Below are 25,472 nucleotides of genomic sequence, written 5' to 3'. Positions count from 1 at the left end.
AACCTGCGTCTATCTCCGTATTGACAGGTGGGTTCCTTACCACTGCTTCACCTGGGAAAGCCCATCGATTCCTCTAGGGAACCCTCCCGGGCCTTCCTTCCTGCCTGGCCTGTCTCCCTCAGAATCACGTCCTCAAGGGAGAATCGGAGGTGTCCCCTGCCTGCAGTGACCAGGCTTCTGTGCCCAGAGGTTCTGGCCCCACAGGGTGTGAGCCCTGCTCACCTTCCAGGCCGAATATCCCGGGAGCGCCGATGTCCCCTGGTGACCCAGAGATGTTGGAGGGAGGGGTGATGCCTGGAAAGCCCTGAAGTCCAGGACTCCCGATTGGGCCTCGCTCCCCTGGGAGGGAAACGGAAGTTCATCAGAGCCAGCGCCCAGCTCTCCATCCTGGGTTACCCCCTCTCCATGCCCACAGCAGGCTCTTGCCCACACGCCCGCCAGCCCTCTCCCACTGCGTGCGGGGCCCGTGGCCCTGCTTTTGCTGCAAGGCTGCCCTCTCCGGCATACCTCCTGCTCAGGGGCCAGCTGCCGGGACCACCTGAGGGGGATGCCCGGCCCCACCTGGTGGGCATCGGCCGAGAGTAGCCCTGGGGGCCCAGCAAGCACCCGTGCTGGGAGGACCCAAAGCGGGTGGCGCTGCCACTCCTGTCCTCCCCGAGCCGCCCCCCAGGATCCCGGGCTCCGGCTGGACGTCCAGCGTCCTGGGCGGGTCCATCCTCCTGGCCCAAGCGGCTGAACTGGCATCTCACCTCCTCACTGGGGTTCACTGGTGGCCCCAGGCAGCCCCACGGGGCTCCTGGATAAGCAGGAGGGGGGCTCCCCTAATGTCTGTCTACGGCCTTTTCTGCCTGTCTGTGCTTTTTGAGGGCAACCTGGCTGTTTCGACTGGCCCCCAGACTTCACACTGAAGCGTGGTCCAGAGTTTCAGGAAGACTGAGACGTGCCTCCCGGAGGAAACCCTGTGTGATGGGACCGTCCCGGGGCTGAGCTATGGGGCAGGTGTCCGTGCTGCTGAACTGGGCCTGGACCCCAGCCCCGAGTGGGGCCGCCTGAGCCCCAGCAGCCCCTTGGATTCACGGTGCGGGCCCTCCGGCTGGCCCCCCTCCTCCCCCTGCCTTCAGATCAAGGCCGGGGCTCGGGTACCAGCGGATTCTGGGGTTCAGATCAAGGCCGGGGCTCGGGTACCAGGGGATTCTGGGGTTCAGATCAAGGCCGGGGCTCGGGTACCAGCGGATACTGGGGTTCAGATCAAGGCCGGGGCTCGGGTACCAGGGGATTCTGGGGTTCAGATCAAGGCCGGGGCTCGGGTACCAGGGGATTCTGGGGTTCAGATCAAGGCCGGGGCTCGGGTACCAGCAGATACTGGGGTTCAGATCAAGGCTGGGGCTCGGGTACCAGGGGATTCTGGGGTTCAGATTCAAGGCCGGGGCTTGGGTACCAGGGGATTCTGGGGTTCAGATCAAGGCCGGGGCTTGGATACCAGGGGATTCTGGGGTTCAGATTCAAGGCCGGGGCTTGGGTACCAGGGGATTCTGGGGTTCAGATCAAGGCCGGGGCTCGGGTACCAGCGGATACTGGGGTTCAGATCAAGGCCGGGGCTCGGGTACCAGGGGATTCTGGGGTTCAGATCAAGGCCGGGGCTCGGGTACCAGCGGATACTGGGGTTCAGATCAAGGCCGGGGCTCGGGTACCAGGGGATTCTGGGGTTCAGATCAAGGCCGGGGCTCGGGTACCAGGGGATTCTGGGGTTCAGATCAAGGCCGGGGCTCGGGTACCAGCGGATTCTGGGGTTCAGATCAAGGCCGGGGCTTGGATACCAGGGGATTCTGGGGTTCAGATTCAAGGCCGGGGCTTGGGTACCAGGGGATTCTGGGGTTCAGATCAAGGCTGGGGCTTGGGTACCAGTGGATACTGGGGTTCAGATCAAGGCCGGGGCTCGGGTACCAGCGGATACTGGGGTTTCTGCTTAGTGCAAGTGGAGGGGAGGTCACAGGCCCAGGGGAGAATCAGAGGATGGGGTCTCTGGGATACCCACCCCCCCACCCATCGGAGGTCGGTGTCAGTGGCCTCCTCAGGGCCTGCCTTCCCCTTTGAGGGGCCGATGGTTCTAGTTTCAGGGGTAATTCTGACCTGAGCACCAGCTCTCAGACCCAGGCCTTGGAGGCCCAGGTGTGATGACCTGTCAGGTCCCGCACCCTCGCTGGCTCGACAGGCAGCGCCTGGCTCCAGGCTGCCTCGGATGAGACACTGGGCTGAGCCGGGGCTGGGGCAGGGCGGGGGGCAAGGAGGGCCCAGGTGTCAGAAAGCAAAGCCCGCTAGGTGACGCCGCACAGCTGGGAGCCCTCCGCTCGAGATGCCGGATGTAGTCGAGTCCCCACGCCCCCTGTCAGTTTAGGTCCAGCCTGGTGGCTGGCGGCCGGGCTGGGTGGGGGTCTCATTCTCAGCAGCTGAGACCACCTCTCCCTGGCCTGCTCCTGCTGCACTCCAGGCCAGCACATGGGCAGGGCTCGGCTGCAACGCCCTCGCTCAGTCAGTCATCTCCCCAGCACCCCTGTGCACACGTGGCGGGTGGGGCCCCTCACCTGGTGCCCTGGGGGCCCCACAGGGATGCAGCCTGATCTTATCCTTCCTCCAAGGGCGGGGCAGTCAACAGTTAACCCCGATGGAATAAGATTGCGATGGGGTATATGAACCGTGGAACACCAATGGGAGGTTTGCAACAGGGAACTCTCCCCAGAGAAGTCAGCACCTGGCCTGCTCCGACCGCTCATCTCTCAGACTCACGGGCACCACAGTGGGTTCTGGGGGTGCAGACGGTGATGCTGGGGTGCGGGCCTCACCTGGGGCTCCACGCTCGCCCTTCTGTCCTGGGGCTCCTGTGGGGCCTGGAAGGGTGTTGGCCTCCCCTGGGTCACCCTTGTCCCCGGCAGGGCCTGGGAATCCGGGGTCCCCGTGGACGTCTGCACCTGCAGCCGGGTGAACAGATGACATCAGTGTCTTAGGACCAGGCAGAGTCTGTTCTCACGAGAGGAAGGGGAGACTCGGAAACAAGAGCAGCCCATGACAGCGTGGAGACCTCTGCCTCCTAGCAGCCTCGATGCCCCCGAGCCCAGACTCAGAAGGGACCCTGGGTATTGAAGCCGAGCCCTTCACTTCATAGGGGGATCTCTGAGGCCCCTCAGAAAAGGTTCAGATCCCAAGATGCAGACGGTCCTGAGCTGGGACCTGCCCAGGGTCCCCAGGCTCCTGGCTGGGGCTCCGGATGCTACGTCCGAGGCGTAACAGGGAAGCAGTGTTTAAAACCTGCTCTGCTCACACATCAGGAACTCAAAGCAGTGGGTGGCAGGAAAGAGCAACATAACCTGGGTGTTTAAACTGGAATTGAAACCTTAATTGAAAGATGAGTGTGTGCGACTGTATATACAGTGGTGCACACCCAAATTCACTATAGACACATCTGGCTACATCAAACCGCTATAAAGACAGCAGTCTGAAAGCAGCCGTAGAACTATGCGAGATTCGTTTCTCTTTTGTTTGCATGTACTTTTTAAAAACTTTTCTCCACTCAACATAAGTAACTTTTATGATCTGAAAAGAAAACCATAAAAGTTTAAAAAAAGATATATTAATCGTACACTTTACAAATATCGCTAGTCCAGGGAATACATTTTAAAAATGAAGTGATGACCGAGCACTAAGATTTAAGATGAAAGGAACTAAAATTAAAGAAACGTCTGGGAAGCGGCCGAGAGTTTTGCACATCCAAGCATAAAAAGGAGGCTTCAAGCAGAAAGGGGATTCCATTCCCCGAGGAACAGAGCCGCACGCGATGGTGCTTGGAGGTCACAGAAGCGGGAGCCGTGCGAACCTCAGTCCCTGGCTTTCGGAGACGATGGGCTGTGTCTCCTTCAGGCAGCCCCCGCCCACCCCCTGTACACCAACCACCGCTGTGAATGCAATTGTCTTGTCCGAACCCAAACCCACGTGTTGACTCCTAAGGCCCCATGTGGTGGGATCTGGTGGAGGCCCTTGGAGAGGTGATCAGGGTTAGAGGAGGCCCCTAGGGTGGGCCCCCGACAAGAAGAGACACCCAAGGGCTTGTCTCCACAGCGTCAGGACAGAGAAGAGCCGAGAACACGGTCCTCGCCCGGATCCCCCGCGCCGGCAGCCCCCACCCCGGATCTCCAGGCTCAGAGCTGTGAGGAGCCCCGCTGCTGTGTAAGCCACCTGGTCTGTGCAGCAGCTGGCGGGACCAAGTCCCCGCAGCCTCAGGGACAGGCCGTCCAGCTCTCTGAGCCCCCTACCACCCCAAGTCCCCGATGGCCCCCCAGGGGTCCCCCACTGCTGGGCGCGGCCTCGGGCCTCCCTACCTGGGGATCCGGGGAAGCCTTTGTTGCCTGGCAAACCGTGCAATCCGCTAATGCCTCGGAGGCCGGGCAGACCTGTGGGGGAGCCTCAGGGTTAGTTCTCGGGAGAGCAGAAAAAGACCCCCCAGTGCAGCCAGATGCTTCAATTTGCTGTGGGAGGGTCGTCCACCCAGCGTGTTCAGGGTCGGTCGCTCAGCCGTGTCCAGCTCTTTGCGACCCCGTGGACTTGCAGCCCACCAGGCTCCTCCATCCATGGAATTCTCTAGGCGAGAATACTGTAGAGGGCTGCCATGCTCTTCTCCAGGGGATCTTCCCCACCCAGGGATGGAACCTGGGTCTCCCACATTGCAGGCGGATTCTTTACCATCTGAGCCCCTGGTGTGTTCAAAGGGGGGACCACCAGGAAGCAGCTCAGCAAATACTGGGACGTGTCAGTCAGTCCCTCCCACGTCACCCGAGAGAAACATTAACTTGAAAACTGTCTTCCTGGAATCTTTTCACAGACTCTTCACTGCCAGGGTGGGGGCTGGGCAGTGCTGCGGTGTTTCTTTCCGACACACGGGTCACTGTGTGTGAAAGCTGTGCTAGGAAGCCGTGGCCTGGCACTGCATCTATCCCCCCGGATTTCTGAGATCAGCCTCTCTACAGCAGGACGTGGGACCCAGGCCACAGCTCCTCTTGTGATGGGGGCAGTGAATGGGGGGTCAGGGTGCGCCCCCTGAACTGGACATGCGAGCGGCCGAGGGCGTGTCCCCTGAGCAGGGCTGTCCAGGCCAGGCCTTGGAGCCCTCAGGCCCTTCAAGGGCAACACGGGTCCCGGTTCCATGGGCACCCTTGCTGCTAGCCCCACGCCGGCACTGCCTGGGTGCTGACTGAGGGTCACCCTGAGGCCTCCCAGCAGGTTTGTACTTAGCCTTCTGGGGAGGAAACACCTCTCCGCAAGCATGGTGTCTGGGAAGGGGGCTCGTCTTACCTGGTAAGCCTGGGTTCCCCGGCCAGCCAGAGTCTCCTTTGATGCCAGGCGCTCCGGCCAGTCCCGGGTCTCCCTGAGGCCCCTGGAGCCCTGTGAGTCCTGGAAAGCCTGGGGGACAGACACATCCTTCAGGGGGGGATGCAGGCGCCCCAAGGCCTCCTGGCCTCCAGCTAAGGGGCTAGGTGGGTAAGGACCAGCGTCCCCTCCACGTGGCCTTGCTGGTGTGAGCACAGCCTGGCCAACAGAGGAGCTCGTGTGTGCACATGCTCGTTCTCGGGTCCACACGGGAGGCTGGGCAGAGCCCAGAGACCCTGCGCGGGCCAGCCTCCCTGTGGTCACGAATGCTGGGCAACAGCGAGCACAACAGTAGCAAGGAAAAACACAAAAGGAATTTGCTCTCGTAACTCGGGCCCTCTGACAAACTCTGCAACTCAGACGCCAAAAGGGGGCCGTCACAGGAGCTGTCTGGGCACGTACAGAGAGACAGACGGACACACAGACACGGCCGTCAGTGCCGCGGGTCCTGCACAGCCGGGCTGTGTGCATGTGGGGATGGACGCGCGGGGGCAGCTGCTGGCTGTGACTGCAGGGGACGAGTGGATAGGCAGAACCGGCCAGCCTTGTTCTGGGCCCTCGGAGACCACGGGCTCAGCGTACCAGGAGGGCGCTGTGACCGCCGCACCTTACCTTTTTGCCCTTGGAATCCAGGGGGTCCCTGGACTCCAGCCAGGCCGGTGATCCCCGGAAAGCCGACATCACCCTCAGTGCCTCTCTCGCCGAGGAATCCCTTTTGACCTGGAACCACAGATGCGCTGCTTGGAACGATCAAACTACAGCTGCCGTGCAGTTGGGGCTTAAGGTGTGTGGAGTTCAGGGGCGCCTGGTAAAGGCTCGTGGGATCAGGGGTGCGGGTAAAGGCCCGTGGGGTCAGGGTGCAGGTAAACGCCCGTGGGGTCGGGGGTGAGGGTTGAGGCTTGTGGGGTCGGGGGTGCCTGGAAAAGGACGCTGCCTCCCCGCGGGTGCTCCCCTTGTGCGTGGGGATGCAGATCCCGCTGCGTGCCTCCCTCGGCCCGCGGCGCCCCCTCAGCCTGATACCCCGCCCCGCGCTGTGCCTTTGGGCTGCACAGCTTTGTGAGGCCAGGACGCCGTGGACAGGACAGGGTGCCGCCTCGAGCCCAGGCCACACATGCGCCTCTGCTCTCTGTCTCCGCTCTGCAGGAAGCCAGCTGCCTCGTTGTGAGGACACTGAGCAGCCCCGGAGAGGCCCTCCTGCCAAGACCACCCTGGCCCCGGATCGTCCAGCCCAGTCCAGCCTTCAGGTGAGGCGGCCCTGCCGACCTCGTGATAGAGTCTCATGAGACCCACCCTGTTCCTGAATTCCTGGCCTCGGAAATGGTCAGCGTACAGCTGCCGTGGTGCTCTGAGCCACAGGGTTTGGTGCCTTGGTGGGTGGCAGCAGATGGCTCATCTGAGAGGCAAATCCCTCATCTGAGCAGTGGATCCCTCATCTTAGTAGATCCCTCATCTGAGCATCAGATCTCTCATCTGAGCGGCGGATCCCTCATCTGAGAGCCTGCTGATGTGTGCAGTGCTGGGGAATCTGGGGAGTTAGTCAAGCAGGAGCTGTTTGAGCCTCTCAGGTCGGGATCACACCTGAAATCTGCCCTTTAAATGAACTCCTTGGGCAAAGCTGCTCATTGGCAGACTTAGATTCTGGGCCACACATTTTGGTGTTTCTGGGACGCTGATTAATCCTTTCGGATGGGAGATCCAGCCAGCCTGAGGCATCCCGTGTCTGGGACGAGAGCATCGGGAGGCCGAAAGATGGGTCCACAAGAGTCCAGAGGAGCGCGGAGGCGGGGCTGCCTGGCCCTAAGTGTCCCTTAGGATCTGACCCCAGCTAGACAGACCACCCCTTCCCATCCTGAAGCTCATTCTCATTAAAGAACCAGCTCAGCACCCTCTTTGTTGGTCAATCACACGAACAGACTCCTTCACTCTGAGCATTCCTAGGAGCACTTGGCCGGGGATCGGGGGGTGTCTCCTGAGATAGAAACCCAGGAAGAAGCATCTAGCCCAAGTCCCTTGGGATGTGACCACCGGCAGGAATTCTGACCTTGAACTTCAGGGATGCTTACAGAGGGGGCGTGACACCCCCTGACGTCCATAGGCTGGGGGGGGGTGCCTTCCTTGTTGTCTCACTCAGGAGAGGGGTCTGACTCCCACTTCCTTTTCCTCTAGACCCTTCACTGCTTGCAGGGCCTCCGGCCATTGCATCATCTGCTTTGTGCATCACCATCCCAGGAGCCCAGGCTCAGGCGGTACACTTTAGCGGCTGCAGCTACTCCCACCACCAAGCGCTGCTTCTCGCCATCTTCCCTTTCAGGGAGATACAGGCTTCCTGACGTCCTCACACTCAATGTAATAAAAAATCCCACTCCTTGCATGTTGGGCTTGGAGACCTCAGACCATCCCTACAACGTGGTCCGTGGGCTCCGTAGGTAATGGCACGGTGCGCAAGCCTGCTCACGGTGACTGCCGAGGAGGGGCAGGGCTGCGGAGCACGGGGGAGGCGGACGACTCGGGTACCTGGTATTCCGGTGGTGCCCCGCTCCCCCTTCAGGCCCGGGCTCCCGGGCAGATCTATCGTGTCTCCGATGTCGCCTGTCAGGTGCGAAAAAGATGGCTGAGGTCAGGGATCCTGAGGTTACTTTTGTAACTTCTATGGTGCTACAATCTGAATATGAATAATTTGCTTCTAAATGACTAAGAGCACCTGTGGGCCCACCGTCCCCACGCTGCCCAGGGTGCTCTGGATCGGGGGTGGCCTGTTTTTTTCCCAGCAACACTCACCGAAGTCACCGGTTTCGCCAACCTCGCCGAAGAGGCCTGCTCTCCCGGGAGCACCCTTGTCACCCTGGAGCAAAGTCAAACAGGAAACCATCTCACAGGCTGTTCACGAGGTCTGCAGTTTTGAAGGGTGAGCATACCCAGCTATTGTGCTAAAACCAGTTCTCAAGGTGTTTTTATGCCATCATTTTGTAGAAAAGTCCCCAAGTTTTCCAGTGTAATATAGTAATAGCAGATGGTCCACACACTTGTTCTTACTAAACTGCAAAGTAGTGGCAACAGTGGTTTTCTTTTTGGCCGTACCCTGCGTGGCGTGTGGGGTCTTGGTTCCCCGACCAGGGATCAAACCCGCAGCCCCTGCAGGGCAAGGTGGAGTCTGCACCGTGGGACCGTCAGAGAAGCCCCAACAGCGGCGGTTTTATTGCAATTAATAACGTCAGTAACACAGTGACGGCAGTGGGCACAATCAGGACTGCACCCTGCCCTCCGCCAGGCTGACCCGGGCGAATGTGCCGGACCCCGACTCAGGAGCCCACTGCAGCCTCAGAGCAGCCCTGCGAGGCGGGCCCCGTTATCTCCCCACATTTGAGAGGCGCAGAGATTTTCCCAGAGGCTCTCAGCTCCTAAGTGAGATGTCAGCCCCACGCTGTGGACCGCAGTGCTCGGGCCAGCAGGCCTTGGGGAGAGGCGCTCCCAGGAGGTGTCCACTTACCCTACTGCCTGTGAAGCCCTGGAACCCCATGACTCCGGGGGAGCCGGGCACGCCAGGGAACCCCGGGGAGCCGGGCACGCCGGGGACGCCAGTGTCTCCTTTGACTCCTTTGATGTGGCCAGGTCTCCCGGGCAGCCCCGGGATTCCTGACAGCCCAGGGATGCCTGGCATTCCAGGAAGGCCTGCAGGAAGAGGGGCGTGACGTGCTGGGGACCCTACTCTGCTCCCCTGCCTCCGGGAACCGCTCCAGCCCCTCGGGCAGACCTAAGGTGTCGGGAGGGCTGCAAAGCGTGGATGTGGGCACAGGGGCACCCCTGCTGTGCCCTCAGACAGATCGGGGCCAGGCAAGCAGGGGACCCCAGGCCGCCAGCTCCAAGGTTGGGTGGGGTCTCACCTTTCAGGCCCAGGTATCCTTTCAGTCCCATGGGGCCTTCGTCTCCCTTCTCTCCTTTGATGTCTTTCATTCCGGGCAGGATGATGGGGGGCGGTCCTGGGGGTCCAGGGTCTCCTCGGCTGCCTGGAAGGGAATAGAATGAGGTCACCGCCTGGACCTCCGAGGCAGGCATTAGCACCCACGTCGGAAAGGCCACTCGGCTGCGTTGGCCTTCCTTTCTGCAGAGCCTGGGTCCTGCTGGGTTGGGCCCCGGGTGGCAAGGCTCCCCTGAGACTGTGAGCTGGGGACCCAGGTGATGGGAAACCCTATCCTCCCCACCACCACTGACTTCAGAACATCTCCACCCCCCCAGAGAACTCTGCACCCACAAGCGGTCCCCGCCTCTGTCTCCCCTCTCTCAGCAACTGAAACCACTGACTCCCTTCCTGTCTCTGTGGATCGGCCTGTTCTGGACATTTCAACACACGGAAGCAGGTGATTGGCACAGTGTTTTCAAGTTGCATCCGCGGTGTTGCAGTATGTGTCTGAGCCTAATCTTCTTCGCAGGTGAATAGTATTCCTCCATACGGCTAGGCCACGTTTTCTTTATCTGTGGTGGTTGTCAGAGGTGTTTCTGGCTGGGGCTACTGTGTGAAGCATTCTGCCGTGAAATTTGTGCACGAGTTTCTGTGTGGACCTGTTCTCAGCTCTCATCCAGGAGTGCACACCGGGAAGATTTGCCAGGTATCTCTGTCTTTCTAAGGCACCACCAGCTTCACCAGCCCGGCCGCACCAGGTGAGGGTTCCCCCAGTGGGGTCTGAGGCTCCAGGTCTTTGCATCCCCGTCCACGCTTGTTAATAATAACTCACTAATTTTAAGGACGGTGATGACACTTTCAGAACAAGGGTGTCTGAACAAACGTCATGGAAACACAGCTTGTTGGGAACACTCTTCCTCAACGCGCGCCTCCCACGGGGTGGGCCTGGGGCTTGGTTCAGCCTCGCTCCTGGGGGTCACCGTCTCCCCACCGGGGTGGGCCCGGGGCGTGGTCCAGGCTGCCTCCTGGGGGTCACCGACTCTGCATGGAGTGGACCTTTCCACCTGGACTGCCGTGTCCTTCTTTCACCAAAGGTGCTTCCTGCCCTTCAGAACATGCCCGGGGTGCATTTCTCAGGATGTTTTGGTTCTTAAAGCCGGGTCAGCCTGGTTCTCAAGTGTCCTTCGGCTCGGGGCACTCCCTTATTCCACGGCCAGTGCGCCGTGGCCAGGACCAAGTCCCTGGAGCTAGTTTCTTCTGTAACGGTGTCTACTGTGTGGGTTCCTGTCTACTGAGCAGTGTCGGCCCTGCTGAAAGTGAGTCTTAGTCTGGCTGAGAGGGGACATACCTTTCACACCCGGCTCACCAGCCAGGCCCTTCAGCCCCGGAATTCCGAAAAACCCTGCCTCTCCTTTGATTCCCGGGAGCCCAGGTCTGCCCTTGAGGCCGAGCATGCCTTCGAAGCCATCCATCCCGGGGGAGCCCCTGGCCCCTACAGAGAGAACAAGAAACGCCCTGGGTTAGGCACAGATGGTCAGCGCAGTGGCAGCCCCTCTGTGACTTGTGTGAGGAGGCGCTGAGACTCTCAACCTCAGTAAGGTTTCTCAGTAGGGTTTCTCAGCACGTCCTAAGGGGACCTTCTGTGCCGTGAGGGCAGAGTCAGCCTGTGGGCCACTGGGGACGAGACGCAAGGCCAATGCAAGTGGACAAAAAGGAGGAAACTGGAAGTCACTGCACCGTGGTCTTTCTACTGGGTTAGAAAGAGGTCCCGGGAGTCAGCCTGGTGCCAGCACTGCAAAGGCCAGAAAACAGAGCTGGCGCCCCCGCCTCAGTCAAGGGCCAGAGGCCCTGCCTCACGCTCCAGCAGGGAGGTCTAGGCTGGGGACCCAGTGCTTCCCTTTGCTGGGGTGTCTGTTCAGCAGCCAGCCTCCGGACCTGAATCCCGCCTCCCAGGGGAGTCCCCCTCGAAGGTAGTGAGGCCTGCTCCTCAGACACCGCCCCCCGCACCGTGTAAGTAGACACACTGGGCACAGCAGTCACAGCCAGCCTGGGCAGCGTCCGCAGTCCCCAGGGCCCAGAGCCGCCGGGCACTGCAAGGTGGGACCCCCACCCCGCGGGGCTGCCCCCGCCCCCAGGCAGGCCTGTGGCCGTGCTCTGCGCTCACCTTTCAGTCCCGGGGTACCAGGCATTCCAGACACTCCTTTAAATCCGGGGAGTCCAGGGTGACCTCTCTCTCCCTGCTGCCCAGGGTCGCCTCTGTCCCCAGAGCCGCCCTTCCTGCCCAAGGGGCCAGGGACGCCAGTGTCCCCCGGCTCCCCTCTGTCTCCAGGCAGACCTGTCAGGAGGGGGAGGGACATAAGGCAGGATGAACTGGCCGCACAGAGGGAACTCCTCTCAGGATACCTTGGAGACCTCGGTTGTAACAGCTCTTGGTTAGAAAAACATCTGGGAAAGATGCTGGGAAGTGTGACCTCAGAGGTGAGCGTCAAGGTGTGAGTGGTGCACCCTCCTGTCTGGTGACACGTGTGTCCTGAACCTGTTACGGGCTAGACTGTGTCCAGCACACACGTCCCAGCCCCAGACCGCGGGATGTGACAGCATTCAGAGCTGGCCTTCAGAGAGGGGGCCGAGGTCAATTAAACGAGGTTGCGAGGATGACCCTAAGCCAGGATGACGGGCGTCCTTATAGAAAGAAGAGATGAGGATGCCGGCACAGGAGGTGTCCCTGTGAGGGCGTGGGGAGAAGCTGGCCGGCCGCCCACCACGGAGACGGGGCCTGGGAGGGACCAGCCAGGCCGCCACCGTGACCGTGGGCTACCAGCCTCCGACTGCGGAATGATGAACTCCTGTTCCGAGCCGGGCCATGTGCGGCGCTTTCAGAGCCCCGGTGGCTCTGCAGGGCGGGCTCCCTAGGGCACACCCAAGCCCTCCCTCCGCTAGATGGGAGCGCGGGTCCTTACCTTCAAAGCCGGGGGCGCCCGGGGGCCCCAGGGGCCCCTCCCGGCCAGGCGCTCCTGGGAAGCCGTGCTGTCCTGGCGCTCCTGGCAGTCCCGGCTGGCCCGAGAATCCCGGGGAGCCTGGCTGGCCCTTCTGGCCTGGCATCCCTGGCATGCCCTGGCTTCCTGCGGGAGGGGAGATGAGACCGTGAAGCCAGCCCCGCGTGGCTCACTGCAGGGGACAGCTGCTCCTCAGCGCTGTCCTGTAACAACAGGCTTTGCAGGTGGGAAGGAGTCAGGGAAACACACAGAAGCACAAAGACAAGGGGGAAGGAGCTCCCGCTCTCCCCCAGAGCCAGTCACTACCATCCTGCTTGACTTCTTTCTGGCCTCAGTTCCCGTGACTAGACACGCAGGAGGTATTTGCGGAACGGACGTCTCACTTCAAGCGCGGTTTTCATCTAGCTTTTCTCACTCGATGCTACCTTTTGAGCATTTGGCCACGTTTTAAAATGCTCTTGACAAGCACAGTAAACAGCTGTGTGACATGCTGGTCTGCCCGCTGCTCCTGCCAGGGATGGTCGAACAGACGTGCAAACAGTTTCCCCAAACTGATGCTTCGGAAGCCAGAGCTTTGACCAGACAAAATCCTCTGCCTAGACCAGCAAGTCATCAAGGTGATGCTGAATGTGGGAATCCCCCACAGGCTTGCTGTTTTCTGTGGTTTCGCTCAGACTTTTTGAAGTCTGTGGGGAAACAGCTACATTTAAAAAATCTAGGCATCCTTCAGTGAAAGAGCTCAGGCAAAGGTTTTATACTCTGATTGCAGCAAGGTGGGCAGGCGCATACTCCTGAGGGTGGGGCCTCCGTCTGCCAGTCAAGAACCCTCAGTGTCGCTCGTGAAGGATGCCCACTGGTCTGGAGGCCGTTGCAGGGGGGATGTCACGTCTCACACCCCGGAGGCAGCCCCGGTCAGCCTGGGCTCAGACGCTGGGCTGAGGACAGCGCAGCTGATGTCCTAACAGCTGATGCCTCTCTGATGGAGACCCCGAACGGCCTGGCGGTCATCCCACCCACTCCAGCAGCACAAGCCCGTGGAAGTCTGCGCTCTGGGCTCTCGGAGCCCGTTTTGCATAAACTGGACACGGAAGGCTTTGGGTACCTTGTTCACACAGCAGTCAACGGGCACCCTGCCGCTTTGCTGCACACGCACGGATGAGGTGGTGAACGTCACGTTTTCTAAACCCATCCCTTCTGCACCCACACCTTGAGCTGCGTGCCAGACCGTCTGTTTTCCTCGCAAGCCCTCTCTGAGCACGGCCCGCCCCTGGCTTCTTCATGCCAACCGCACCCGTCCTGCAGCGGCGGGCCCCACACCGGTTTCCGCCCGCCTGGGACCAGTGCAAGTCTGTGGCGGGGGGGTGGGGGGGGAGTCCGGACCATGCAGCTCGAGGTGAGTGGTGGATGGGCAAAGCTTCACCTGTCGCTTCCTATTATTCCCATCCCTCCTCCCCATCGACAGAGGAACTGATTTCCATGAAACTGGCCCCTGGTGCCAAAACGGCTGGGGACCCCCGGTGTACACAGCACGGCGATCACTGCTCTAGAACGTTCTGCAGGAACGCCAGAACAAAGAGGACAAGCAGGATGGAGACCCATGGTCCCGCGGGCGGTCCTGGGCTCCTCCCCTAGCCCCAGGAGGGATTCTCGACCCCGACCCCCGCAGGGAGCCTCGGAGCAGTGGCCCCGCGGCCCCTCTCCTCTGCCTCCGTGACTCACCCCTGAAGCCAGGTGGGCCTCTCTCTCCGGGAGGGCCCTTCAGCCCGGGGCGTCCAGGCAGTCCAGAGTCTCCCCGGGGCCCGGGCTGGGCCCCCAGCACTTCTCCAGGAAGGCCCCTGTCCCCTGGGGGCCCAACTGGCCCCGGTAGGCCGGAGGCGCCAGGGAGTCCATCCAGGCCGGGGGGGCCCACTGCGCCTTTGGAGCCGCGGGGTCCCATGAACCCTGAAAGGAAACACAGGGCGTCCCCATAGGCAGAGGTCAGCATCAGAAAGAGACGGGAGACAGCAGGGGTCTGGTGTGGGGGGTCGGCTCGAGTGCCCGCCGCATCTCTGGTCTCGAACCCACACGGCCCCCAAGGGTGTCCTTCTGCCTCCCCGAGTCTGACCCCAGCCCTGCACGGTAGCTAAGGTGCACCAGGGGGCGGCCGGGTCAGCGCTCCCTGAACTGAAGCCCTCAGCATTCGTGGGTCTGGGGTCATGAGCAGGGAGGTTGTGGACACCAGCGGGCAGGCCCGAATGAGGAACAGGCTTTCACAAGCACTGTGACCTCCTCCAGTCTGAGGAGGGCACATCTGACTCACTGGCCAGTTCCCGCCGTTTAAGCCTGCTCGGCTGGGCGTACGAACTGCGGTTCCTAAATCCCCTTCGTTTTCAAGGCAAGAAGGTATTAACATATTAGCATCCTAACCGTCCTATAGGCTGATGCTACGATGCCTTTATGGGAGATGAAGCTGCATTCGTGCTGGGGTGGGAGCACTTCTGAAGGAGAACGTGACATTTTCTCTTAAAGGCAAAATGCTTGTAGGTTTTGCCTCTTTGCTTTGTATTTACATTTAAAGTTGCACTTGCTCACCTACCAGTGTTTACAGAATCCTGTATTTGGGATGGACGCTTTTTCTATAATAAAGTGTTATCATTTGTGAAAAAAGAAAAATGAATTAGCATCCTCTCAAAACGATTCACACTTCACTTCAGTGCACGCACTGTCCCCAAAGGGACAAAGCTGTAAGTTCTCAACATCCCAAGTGGGCGGCAAAATGTGGAAACACTTCCCCTTGCTTCTCTCCAAGGCCTTGATAACAGACCCAGGGGGCAGGCCTCCTAGCTCTGCAAACCACGGAGCAACACAATGTGAAAGGCACGGTCCCTGTGGCCTGGGACACTGACTCCAGGAAGAAGGCCCACCAGGGGCTGATCCTGAGCTGTAAACTTAGGAGTAGGGCAATTGGCCGAGTACACGACAGGGGAGGGGCACAGCTCAGCTATTCTCTGCTGAACACGTTTGCTAAGGGTCTGCATGTAAGGAATCCACTGTTCTGCGAGAGTCCGGACACCCGGAATGTTCTGTTTGGTGCCTGGAGCTTGGTTGAAAGGAATGCTGGCAAGCTGGAGGGCAGTCACAGAAGGGCGGGAGATTTCTGCGGGGACAGATATTGAGTGATAAAAAGAAATGTTGGCCTTCCTGGTGCCGGGTCTGCCCACTTGCGAGATGTCTATGGGGCGTGCGGCCACCGTTTCGCCTTGTGGGTGAGGGGTGTTTACGGAGCAGAACCAGTGACTCCAGGAACAATCAACAGAGACCTGCTGGGAGGCAGGTTTCATTCCAACCGAGAGCTTTCTAGAAGTAGGGAGTTTCGATGTTTCACCAGTGCGGGGCGGCGAGAGTGGCTCCAGGGAGCCTAGGAGAGGATGTGGCCCGGATCCTGCAGCGCATGTCTGGCTTGCGGCGGGGGGGCTCAGTGAAACCATCTATAGCTTTGTTCAGATAATACGTTTCCCCAGTGCCACGATTCCCTTGGTGGCCCTCTGCACACCAAGTAACGCAGCTGGGCTCCCGCACCCCCTCCGAGCCGGGACCCCAAAGGGACAGCTGTGTCTGGGGTCACTGAGTCGTTTTCCAGGGTCTGTGGACACGCAGGCAGGTACTGCCAACTCCTGCCCACTGTTCATTACTGGAAGCACGCGCGTTTCCCGCCATATACAGCTCAAGGGTTTAAGCTCTTTCAGCCACTCAATGGCTCCCATGACGCTTTGCTGGGTCAAATGTAGATGAAATGGTTTGAACTGCTGACTCAGACAAGCTGTAAACCGCAGCGCAGACAGGCAGTGCCGTGAACAGCAAAACACAGGTGTTCTTTGCGTGGTATACAGTGAGCGATCAGCAGATCAGATATCGGCGACGAGGGCTCAGAGGGTAACTTCACCTGTCCTTAGATTGTCTCAAGGCCACCAGAGAAAAACCTTTCTGCCGACTTGTCTTTTTCTTTTTTTCCATGTAAGATCTGTAAGTTTCTTCCACAAAAGATCAGTGATGAAAAGGGAGACATTTTTTAATTTCCCAAGGACGAGCAAAAATTGTCATCGAGCATGTACTGAGTTTCTAAATGTTAAGACAACGGAGCTGGAGCATCCAGATTGTACACACAGTCCTTCCCCGAACCTACGGGGCCGAGCGGCATCCCACCCTGACTCACCTGGGGGTCCTGGGAATCCCTCTCGACCTGGATCTCCTGGGAGACCCTTGAGCCCTGGCACTCCGTCGGCTCCTGAAAATCCTGGAACTCCTCTGAGGCCTTTGGCACCTAAATGACCCAGGGAGACCCAGATACATGTCAGAGCTACAAAGAGACCCCAGCAGGAGAGAGACAGAGGGGGTCAAGGCTGGCCCCTGACCCCATACGGTCTCTTAGGAAACTGGGAAGTGATTAGCCCAGGGGACATCAGTCCACAGACAGCACCCCTGGCACCTGACAGGGCTAAGTGTGGGTCTACACCAGCAGCTGAGGGTCACTGAAGACCAGCCATGGAACGTCAGTCTATACCAGAAGCTGCGTGCTGTTCACACCTCTCTCCTCTCACCTGACGGGTGTACCTTCTGGACCCTGCTTCCCCGGGACCTGCTGAGAACTGTCTCTGAGCCCGCCCCCTGGGAGTGGTCAGCACTCGGGGGCAGCAGCCTTGGCGCCTACGTGGGGTCCAGGGCCGACAGGCCTCTCCAGGGCTTGGGCAGGGAGGGTCATGGAGAGCCGTGTGGACAACAGGCTCAGGGTTCAACTCGCTCACTGCAACGACGAGCGCAAGCCAGCCCCCCGCAGAAGCAGCCAGTGTGCAGTACTGTACCGAGAGCCCAGGACGTCTGGGCAGGGGGGCCACCAGAGGTGGAGAAGGAGGGCCAGAGAGGGGCAGGGAAGGTGGGGACGCTCCGAGCAGGGCGGGAAGGACTTTTCCATTACCTGGGGGGCCGGGGAGACCGGGCTGGCCTGGGGATCCCTTGGGTCCTCCAACACAACCTGCCAAGACAGAAGAGGGCCGTTTTAACCACTGTGCACACCCAGCTCATGGCATCAGACGTTGCTAAGGCCAAGAGCATTGGCTGTGAAAACCTGATTGAAAGATCAGGGTGATCTGATGATTCAATTAATCTCGATGCTGATGCAACTTTAATGTCACTGTGTAACACAGTCGTAATGTTAATATAAAATGCAAATGAAGGCAGTCCCGTCGGAGGCTAACGGGGGCCATGCTGGTGGGGGGGTCCCCCTTGTCAGGGCAAGTCAGCCTCGTTCATCTGGTCCCCCCATGCGTGTCAGCCAGTATGGATGCCTTTCTTTGTCTGGAAATTTCCACCGGGGATGGAGGAAGCCTTCGAAAGGTGCTCTGTGACTTTGATCACGTTCAGAACGGCCACGACTTGCTGCTGGGTTGTGCATACGAGACCCGGCGGTGGCCGCCTCTGCTGGGGACACCATGCAGGGTCGTTTTGTCAGGCTGGGGGCCTGCGCAGGAGCAGCGGTTCTTTGAGAGGCCATTTGTCCGTCGGCCTGGGATCCGGCAAGGCTCCTACCTCGGCCCCATCTGTCGGCCATAGAGGAGCTGTGGGCTCCCCTGCCACAGAAGTGGTCCAAGGTGCACAGACGGCCAGCCCAGGTCATCAAAAGGACGGACCCTGGACGTCTTCAGGGGGCCGGGCCTCCAGCCTGCAGAGCCGCACCCCCAGGGCCTTCCTGGCGAGACTGGCCAGACCGCTGGAAGCTCCAGGGTTGCTGTTCCCGCCCTGCACCCTGGCCCGAGGGCCTAACCCACCTGCACACCCTGTGGCGGGGTCCACAGGCCTTGATGCTCTTCTCCAACCCCAGCCTGCATCTTGGGAGGCGGCCCCAGACCTCGACTCCCACAGGCAAGCCACTGCCACCCCGATGTCCAAATGGCCTGCCAGCTTCTTCGACTCTGAAAACCTCACCCTCTGCACTCTGCTCTTCCGGTCCTGAGCGTGTGCCCCCTGGACCCATCCCTCTGCCTGGCCCCCCTCCTCAGCTTCTCGGCCCCCCGGCTGGAGACTTCGCCTGTCTGATGGGAGCCAGGTCCACTTCTGGACTGCCCCCGCCCCTCCACGGAGCCAGGGCCACCAGGCCTCCTCTCTATATCCATCGGCCCTGCTCTCTTAAGCACTCACTCACGGCTGGACCAAAATCTTCTCACATGTGGGCCGGATCCTCACCCTGTTTAACGGGTCAGTAATGCACAGCTGTCCTTCACACACATAGAGACACATGTTCTGGGTGAGAAAGCACTTGTTTATCCGTTGAGTCTTACCGACCCTGTAAACAGAGGCTTCATACTGTAGGGGCAACTTGGTGACACGTGGTCATCCCCGGCCCTGCCCTGGGTTCTAAGGCGAGTCCGCACGTGTTTCTACTCTGACAGTGGTTCCGTGCCCCCGGTGGGACCCCCGGCCGCTCTCCATGAGCACAAACTCTATCAACAGTTTCTAAGGGTCCTGTCGTGACAGTACCTGGCTGGATGGTCTCCTGGCCGTCTGCTCCGATGGGTCTTTTCACACCTGAGTCACAATCTGGGAGAGAGATGTAGCGACAGGGTGAGGCGATTGTGCAGCAGTGGAGAGTGCCTGGCTTATCTGTGTGTGCACGTGTGTGTGTGGTGGTGGGGAGGCTGGGGCGGGCGGGGCACTGGAGGCCCGTTTCTGAACTTCGTGCTCAGCCTCTGTGCGTCCAGCACGGGTGAGGGCCCGCGCTGGGTCTGAAGACCCCGTGGCGGGGTGCCACGCTGAGACCTGCGGTAGCAGCACAGCACCCCGTGTGACGCCCCGCCCTCCCCTCTCACGCACGCTGGAGAAGAGCCGCAGGTGCAGAGCAGTGTCTCACGACTGTGAAACAGGCGAGCCTGGGCCCCCGTACCGGTCTGTCCTGGAGCGCCGGGGAGGCCGGGAGGCCCCGGGAAGCCTGGTGGTCCGGGCAATCCAGCATCGCCGGGGAAGCCGCGCTCGCCTTTGAGGCCTGGCAGGCCCAGTCCTGGGGGGCCCCTCTCCCCTGGAAGGCCCTTTGTGCCGGGGGCTCCTGGTTGGCCCGCGTCCCCTCGGGGGCCTTTGATGCCATCGCCCTGTGAGAAATGCGGAACATCTCTTATAGCACATGGAAGCCTCGAAGACAGCCATCTTGCCAGGCCCACTGCCGCGATCCCCGAATTCTGCGCTATGGACACGGGGGGGGGCAGAAGACAGCAGGGAAGAACAGGAACCCCAGCCACAGTCTGGCCAGGTCACAGAAATAAAGGACAGACGTCACAGCAGCCATGAACAAGACTCTAGAGGATGGGAATCTGAGTACTTTTCCTTTCCAAGCTCTGCTTGGACCCGCATTCTCAGGAGGAATTCTTTGAGAGAGCAGTTAGGCAGAGATCTGGCTAAACGGGGCAGGAACACGTTATTTTATCTTTAGGACTTAGCACCTGTGACCGGTCTCTTATTCCCAAGGGGCAGTACAGTGGCAAATGGGAGGAAGTCTTTGGACGAGAAAGAGCAGCGAGCTTGTTAGAATAAGTAGAGATGGTGGGACCAGCAGAGCGGAAGCGGGAGGCAGAGAGCTCCCCCACGTCCAGTTCACTGCGCTCCTCGGGCTGGGATGAGCTCGGAGTGGGGAGGAGGGCTCTGGTGTCCGCGGCCACCTGCCCCTCGCCGCCTGCCCTCCGTCTTCCCGCAGAGCGGAGGCTGGGGGCTCTGCCTCTATCACACACTCTCTTGCAACACGGGTGTGCATGTGTTGCAAAAACGAAGTTGTGTGTTTTACAAGCAATCCTGGAAAAAGGGTTCCCCTCTCCGTCTAGGAATATTCAGCTGGCAGAGGGGGCAGGTCTCTCACGCTACATCACAGCAGGAGGAATGTTTATTTCTGCTTTTTCTTTCAATTCTTCCCACTGGGCTTGGCCCCAACCCCAATCACTGTTTCCTTAAAAACTGTGATTACTGCTCATCAAAAGGGGACAGGTTGAGCTGGGAGGATGTGGTGCTGGTGAGCACCTCCGACGCTCAGGTGTGTAAGAACGTGGCTGACGGGGGTGAAGGCTGAGCCCCCTCTCCGCTCCCCTCACCCCCCGAGGTACTCACAGGAGGGCCCGGGAGCCCGTGGAACCCATCGAGCCCGGGTGGTCCTGGGATGCCGTCGGTACCTTTCAGCCCTGGCACGCCAGGGACGCCTGGCTGGCCCCGCTCACCTGCAGGAGGGGCACGGCGTGAGTCTACCCTTCCAGGCAGAGCAGAGGGCGAACGGCCTTAGACCCGCCGCCCACAGAGACTCACCTTTGGTGGTGATGGTCCTGGAGTCTCCCTTCATCCCTTTGGGCCCGGGGGGACCGACGTTACCAGGGGCTCCCTATGGAAACAGACACACATTTCCTTCTTTCTCCACCCTGGTCGGGGCCTCCGAGAAGACAATGACTCCCGCTCATACGACTTGAGGGCCTTTACCTGGCATCAAGCCCAGAGCCAGGCACTTCTGTCCGGACTGCCCCGTGCCACGGCTACCAACCACCAATGGCCACGGGACACTTGAATGGTGGAACTCAGATGCTGACGGCACAATTTTAAGTAGCTAAAACTTAAGGGACGTAGCCACACATGGCTGGATGCAGAAAGTAAGGACCTTGCCACTCAGCGTGTGGCCTGCAGGTGGGCAGCCCCGGCCTCCCTGGAAGCTTGTCAGGAAGGCAGACTCTCAGAGCCCGGCCCAGGGCCGCAGAAGCGCCATCCACAGTCTCAGACTCTTTAACTTTGGAGAAGCAGTCCTCTACCACGTCTTCAAGGCTGCTAACTCAACTACAATTTTGTAGAATCTGGGCAAATAGTAAGCCACCAGGTATGAACGCTGGATCTTTGTGATCATTCAGTATTGAGCAATAAGGGTTATTTATTCTATAGCTTGTCCTCCTAACTGAAATCAAGGTGGGAAAAAAAAAATCATACTTTAGAGACAACTCAAGTTGGGGACGTTCACATTTGAAGCTGTAAAGTCTAGCTTGGGTCTTTCAGGGAGCAGAAATGAGCAGACGAGTGTTTCAGGATGCATTCATGGTCCGTTAGTCAGTTTCAGCACGCCAGAACTCTTGGCTGCGGCTTGTGGGGTCTGGCTCCCCGGCTGGGAGCGGAACCTCGGCCCCTGCCCCGCGAGTGCAGAGTCCTAGCTGCCTGACCACCAGGGAAGTCCCAGGATGCACTTTATGTGCGTGATACGCTAGTCTGGGGCAGCTCCTGGTTGCTGGTATTTGCAAGCATATGGAAGCTTTAAGCGTTGGTTTAATTAAATGGAATGTTTCAAATGACATGTTCTTTTCTCCTTAAAAAGTCCACAGAGACTCCACTTATCAATCTTGTTATTTGCAGGAAAGGGTCACATTCTCTCTGTATCTAGAACAAAGTCTCCCACACAGGCAGGGCGTGGCTAGGAGGCGCTGGGCAAGTGGATGGACGCATGGGTTCATTTACTAACCGACTTCCGTATTTGAGGCGCTCTTGCAGATCCTATCAGTATAGATATTAAACCACAAAAAAACTGTCTGAGGCTCTCCTGCTGCAGATACATAAGCGTACAATCAAACGCAAGATGTGGCTCAGTGGTAAAGAATCTGCCTGCCGATGCAGGAGACACGGGTTCATTCCCCGGGTGGGGAAGATCCCCTGGAGAAGGGAGTGACAACCCACTGCAGTACTCTTGCCCGGAGAATCCCACGGACAGAGGAGCCTGGGGGGCTACAGTCGATGGGGTTGCACAGAGCCGAACACAGCTTAGGACTGAACAGCAACAAAGCACAGTGCCTGGGACGTGTGAGCACAGGTGCCGCGGGTGTGCGTGCAACAGCTGCGGGAAGCACATGCTCCTGGAAGAGCTTAGACACTCCATGTGCATAAAGCGAGATCCACCAGGCTTCTCGGATCGCTCCATCGCTTTCCGAAGAACAGAACGTCCTACCAGTTCCGCCATTACTCAGCCTGGATTCGCACCATGCACACGCTTTCTGAATACTTGAGCCAACTTCCACGCGCTTAGCCAGGATTTGGAGATGATGGCATTTTTAAACTAGCAGGAAATGTAGCACCTACTACGTCCGGTTGGATGGAAGCACTTGTCTTCTGGGAAGCCCCAGAGAATGGAGCAGAGCGGGGCTTTAGACCCCATTTTCACCCGCAAAGCTCCCTCAGCACGACGCAGTCTGAGCAATGACCCTCTGCACCCGCAGCTTGAGGGGCCGCATGCCGCCTGCATGTCGACACCGCGCCAGGTGGTTCTGAGCATCCTTGGCTGGGGGTCCTGAGCAAACATTCCGCTACTGCTGAATATACAAAATGCTAGACTTTCCACTGTATAAATGTCCCGCAGTTCTCTTTTTAACTAAAAAATAAATAAAAAGTAGTTTGTTTCCCCCTAAAATTTGCTTTGAAATCACGAGTGAGTTCAAACCTGCCACAAAGAAAGACCTACTCTGGACCATCTGTTCTTAGGGTGGGAAATGAGGCCCACTTAGCTGGAATCCACAGGCAGAAAATCCCACACATTCATCCAAAGTACATTCATGAGTTACTTGGACGTTTCGCTTTTTATGGAGTGAAGGGAGCCTTCATAAAACACTAAATCTGAAGTATAGACGGGTTTCTTCGTTTGAGATATAACTCACAGAAGGTTAATCATTTTAAAGCACACAATTCAGGGTGTGGGGTTTTTTTTTTAGTATTTTCACAAAGTTCTGCAACCATTGGTCTCACCTAATTCCAGACCATTTTCATCACCCCAGAAAGAGCCAGTCCCTCCCATTCTCCCTCCTTCCAACCCTCGGCAACCACCGACCTACTTTCTGTCTGAAGAGCCCTGTTCTGGACAGTTCATAGGAATGGCATCACATAGTACCTGTTCTGCCGTGTCTGTCTTAACTCACGTAGCGTCGTGTTTCTGAGGGCACCCCATTGGTGTGGACACGCGCTTTCACTCTCCCGGGTCTGCACTTAGGAGGGGACTTTCCAGGGCACGTGACACCTCTATGTTTGACCTTTCGAGGAAGCATCAAGCTGTTTTCCACAACGGCTGCCCCACTTCACGTTCCCACCAGGAAAACATTTACGTGTCTCTGGGAACATGCAGCTTTTTTTGAGCGGTGCCCTGGGTGTGTAAAGTGTTGCTGGTCTAGTGTGTATGATTCCGTAAATGAAAGCTGGGCAGGGGGCACGTGGGGTCAGGTGTCAAGGTCGTCTTGTCCGTCTTGTGGTGGAACTGGTCTCTCACCTTGAACCCGGAGAACCCGGGGAGGCCGTGCGGGCCGGGGTCTCCTTGGCTGCCCTTACTGCCAGGCTGCCCGTTGGCACCTGCAAAGCCCTTGGGTCCTGGCAGCCCTGGAGGACCCCTGATGAACTGATCTGCACATTTGCAGTCGCCGGCGTCACCTGCAATGTGGGGGAGACGCGGTGCCGTGCTGTTCATCCACGACCCGCAGGCACAGTCCTCCTGTGGCCCTGCAGGCAGGGGCTGGGCTGGGAGGACCGCACCGGGAGGACATGCCCACTCTGGTCCTCTCACCCCTGGGTTGGGCGGGGAGCGGGGTTGGAGGTCTTATCTCCATCTCAGAACCAGCGGAGGGTGGGCTGTCGCAGGAGGGCCAAGCAGCGCCCTGCCCCTCACCCCCAGCCAGCCTCACCTTTCCATCCTTTCTGTCCACGAGCCCCTGGGAACCCGGAGGAGCCCGGGAAGCCCCCACTTCCTCTTGCTCCTTTCAGGCCGAACAGAAAACCTGAGGGGAAGACCCACAAGGACGGCACGTCAGCTCAGCCCAGGGCCGGCCGTCTGCTTCCCGCGAGGGAAGGTTTACAGCTGTATCTCCCAACAGACGACGACCACCCCCTGCCCAACTGCAGCCCAAGCGCCCTCAGAAAGACACAGAGACTTCCTTTTTGTGGCCACTGCTTCCAGGGCTGGAAAGACATGTGAACACCTGTGATTTCAGTTTCCCCATTAAAGTCTGGAAGTAGACATCCTTACTTTTCAGAAAAGAGTTTCGATTGTTTTTAATCTCGTATTTTACTTACGCGTCAAAGACTTGGGATCACCATGACCTCTGGTTCCCAGAGAGACAAAAACCCAGAGCAAAACCAAACCATGAAAGGCGTAAGGGGAGCTCTTCCCTGCCCTGCCCGGGCCTGGGACAGGTGAGCCTGGGCACGCCCCTCCCTGCAGGCCCCAGGGGCTTCCACACCGGGCGCACACACGTCCACACACGCACACGTGTGACCGTGTGGATAACCTGTGATCCACCCCCTCCTCACCTTCCCCCTTCACTAGGATGGGGACCCTTCAGGTGTCCTGCCCGTCTGTAGGGCTCTGACCATTTCCAGCGAGGACATCTGAGCTACCGTGTTAAGAAATAGACTCTAAAGCCCAGAAAACGCTCCGCGTTCCGCTCGATCGGAGCGCCCTCTCGTGGTGGGAACGAGGTTGTACATTCCCGAGAAGCACCAGGGCAGGGTGCTGGCGCCCAGGCTCGAGGTCCCGCGTCGGCGGAGACGGGCGAGGCCCCAGCGCAGGGCCGTGCTGGCTGGGCTGGGGAGGGGAGACCCTGAGTCCAGCTGAGGGCTCACGAAGCTGGAGATGCCTGTGAGACACGCAGCGGAGACAAGGTGTCTAGTTAACTGCGGGGAGGAGTTTGCGGCTCAGCGTACAGGACTAGGCTAGGGCCGTCGCAGCAGAATCCAAACGAGAGAACAGAGTGCCAGCCCAACAGGCCGGCAGGACCTAAACAGCCGTGGTTGCTCGCCAGCTCTTGCTGCTCACAAGCACTGGGAGCTGGCCCTGTCCTTCACGAGGTAATCACCCTCTGACTCCATACAGACGGCACTCTGCACCAGGCCCCGCTCCACACTCTCTCGCAGCATTCTGCATTTCAAAGGGAAGGTCGGGGGCCGATAGCTTCAGGGACACTGGACCTGGTTCCTGAGTTGCCTGATGCCAGCTGTGGCCGTTTTGAAACATCGCAGGAAAAAAAAAGAAAAAAACCAAGACCTTCAAGAGGCTATAAAACCCCTCCCTGTTCTTGAGAAAGGGGTGGTGGGGGGGGGCGGGCGGAACAGTTCTCCAGGCGCTAGCCTGCTGTGTTTCCCCTTTGCCTGGCAAAAAT

At 59.2% G+C, this 25,472-nt stretch overlaps 1 protein-coding gene and 1 long non-coding RNA gene across 3 annotated transcripts in view; one reads left to right on the top strand and one right to left on the bottom strand.

Moving 5' to 3' along the window:
- The window catches only part of COL4A2 (collagen type IV alpha 2 chain), a 158,695-nt gene that overhangs the window by 6,350 nt on the left and 126,873 nt on the right, over nucleotides 1-25,472 (bottom strand). For both annotated transcript variants that reach the window (XR_011259529.1, XM_069602009.1), the window contains exons 21-41: nucleotides 24,000-24,092; nucleotides 23,591-23,748; nucleotides 20,620-20,692; nucleotides 20,428-20,534; nucleotides 19,223-19,424; nucleotides 18,820-18,879; nucleotides 17,261-17,317; nucleotides 16,502-16,609; nucleotides 14,029-14,250; nucleotides 12,274-12,435; nucleotides 11,478-11,648; nucleotides 10,662-10,805; nucleotides 9,297-9,419; nucleotides 8,903-9,084; nucleotides 8,194-8,257; nucleotides 7,930-8,004; nucleotides 6,028-6,135; nucleotides 5,341-5,448; nucleotides 4,371-4,442; nucleotides 2,841-2,966; nucleotides 223-339 (exon numbers count right to left, since the gene is read on the bottom strand). Coding sequence is in view for 1 of the 2 variants with exons in the window: in XM_069602009.1 (XP_069458110.1) it covers nucleotides 223-339; nucleotides 2,841-2,966; nucleotides 4,371-4,442; nucleotides 5,341-5,448; nucleotides 6,028-6,135; nucleotides 7,930-8,004; nucleotides 8,194-8,257; nucleotides 8,903-9,084; nucleotides 9,297-9,419; nucleotides 10,662-10,805; nucleotides 11,478-11,648; nucleotides 12,274-12,435; nucleotides 14,029-14,250; nucleotides 16,502-16,609; nucleotides 17,261-17,317; nucleotides 18,820-18,879; nucleotides 19,223-19,424; nucleotides 20,428-20,534; nucleotides 20,620-20,692; nucleotides 23,591-23,748; nucleotides 24,000-24,092 (2,532 nt within the window). In the remaining variant the exon portion in view is untranslated. The remainder of the gene's footprint in view (nucleotides 1-222; nucleotides 340-2,840; nucleotides 2,967-4,370; nucleotides 4,443-5,340; nucleotides 5,449-6,027; nucleotides 6,136-7,929; nucleotides 8,005-8,193; nucleotides 8,258-8,902; nucleotides 9,085-9,296; nucleotides 9,420-10,661; nucleotides 10,806-11,477; nucleotides 11,649-12,273; nucleotides 12,436-14,028; nucleotides 14,251-16,501; nucleotides 16,610-17,260; nucleotides 17,318-18,819; nucleotides 18,880-19,222; nucleotides 19,425-20,427; nucleotides 20,535-20,619; nucleotides 20,693-23,590; nucleotides 23,749-23,999; nucleotides 24,093-25,472) is intronic.
- Nucleotides 5,749-14,206, top strand: LOC138446709 (uncharacterized). The gene is made up of 6 exons (XR_011259530.1): nucleotides 5,749-6,199; nucleotides 6,559-6,659; nucleotides 7,582-8,320; nucleotides 9,649-9,770; nucleotides 9,983-10,071; nucleotides 13,079-14,206. It is a non-coding gene; the product is annotated as an uncharacterized lncRNA (long non-coding RNA).

Source organism: Ovis canadensis, chromosome 10 (genome assembly GCF_042477335.2).
Source record: "Ovis canadensis isolate MfBH-ARS-UI-01 breed Bighorn chromosome 10, ARS-UI_OviCan_v2, whole genome shotgun sequence".
NCBI classification, from domain to species: domain Eukaryota; kingdom Metazoa; phylum Chordata; class Mammalia; order Artiodactyla; family Bovidae; genus Ovis; species Ovis canadensis.
This window is presented reverse-complemented; position numbering and strand designations above follow the sequence as displayed.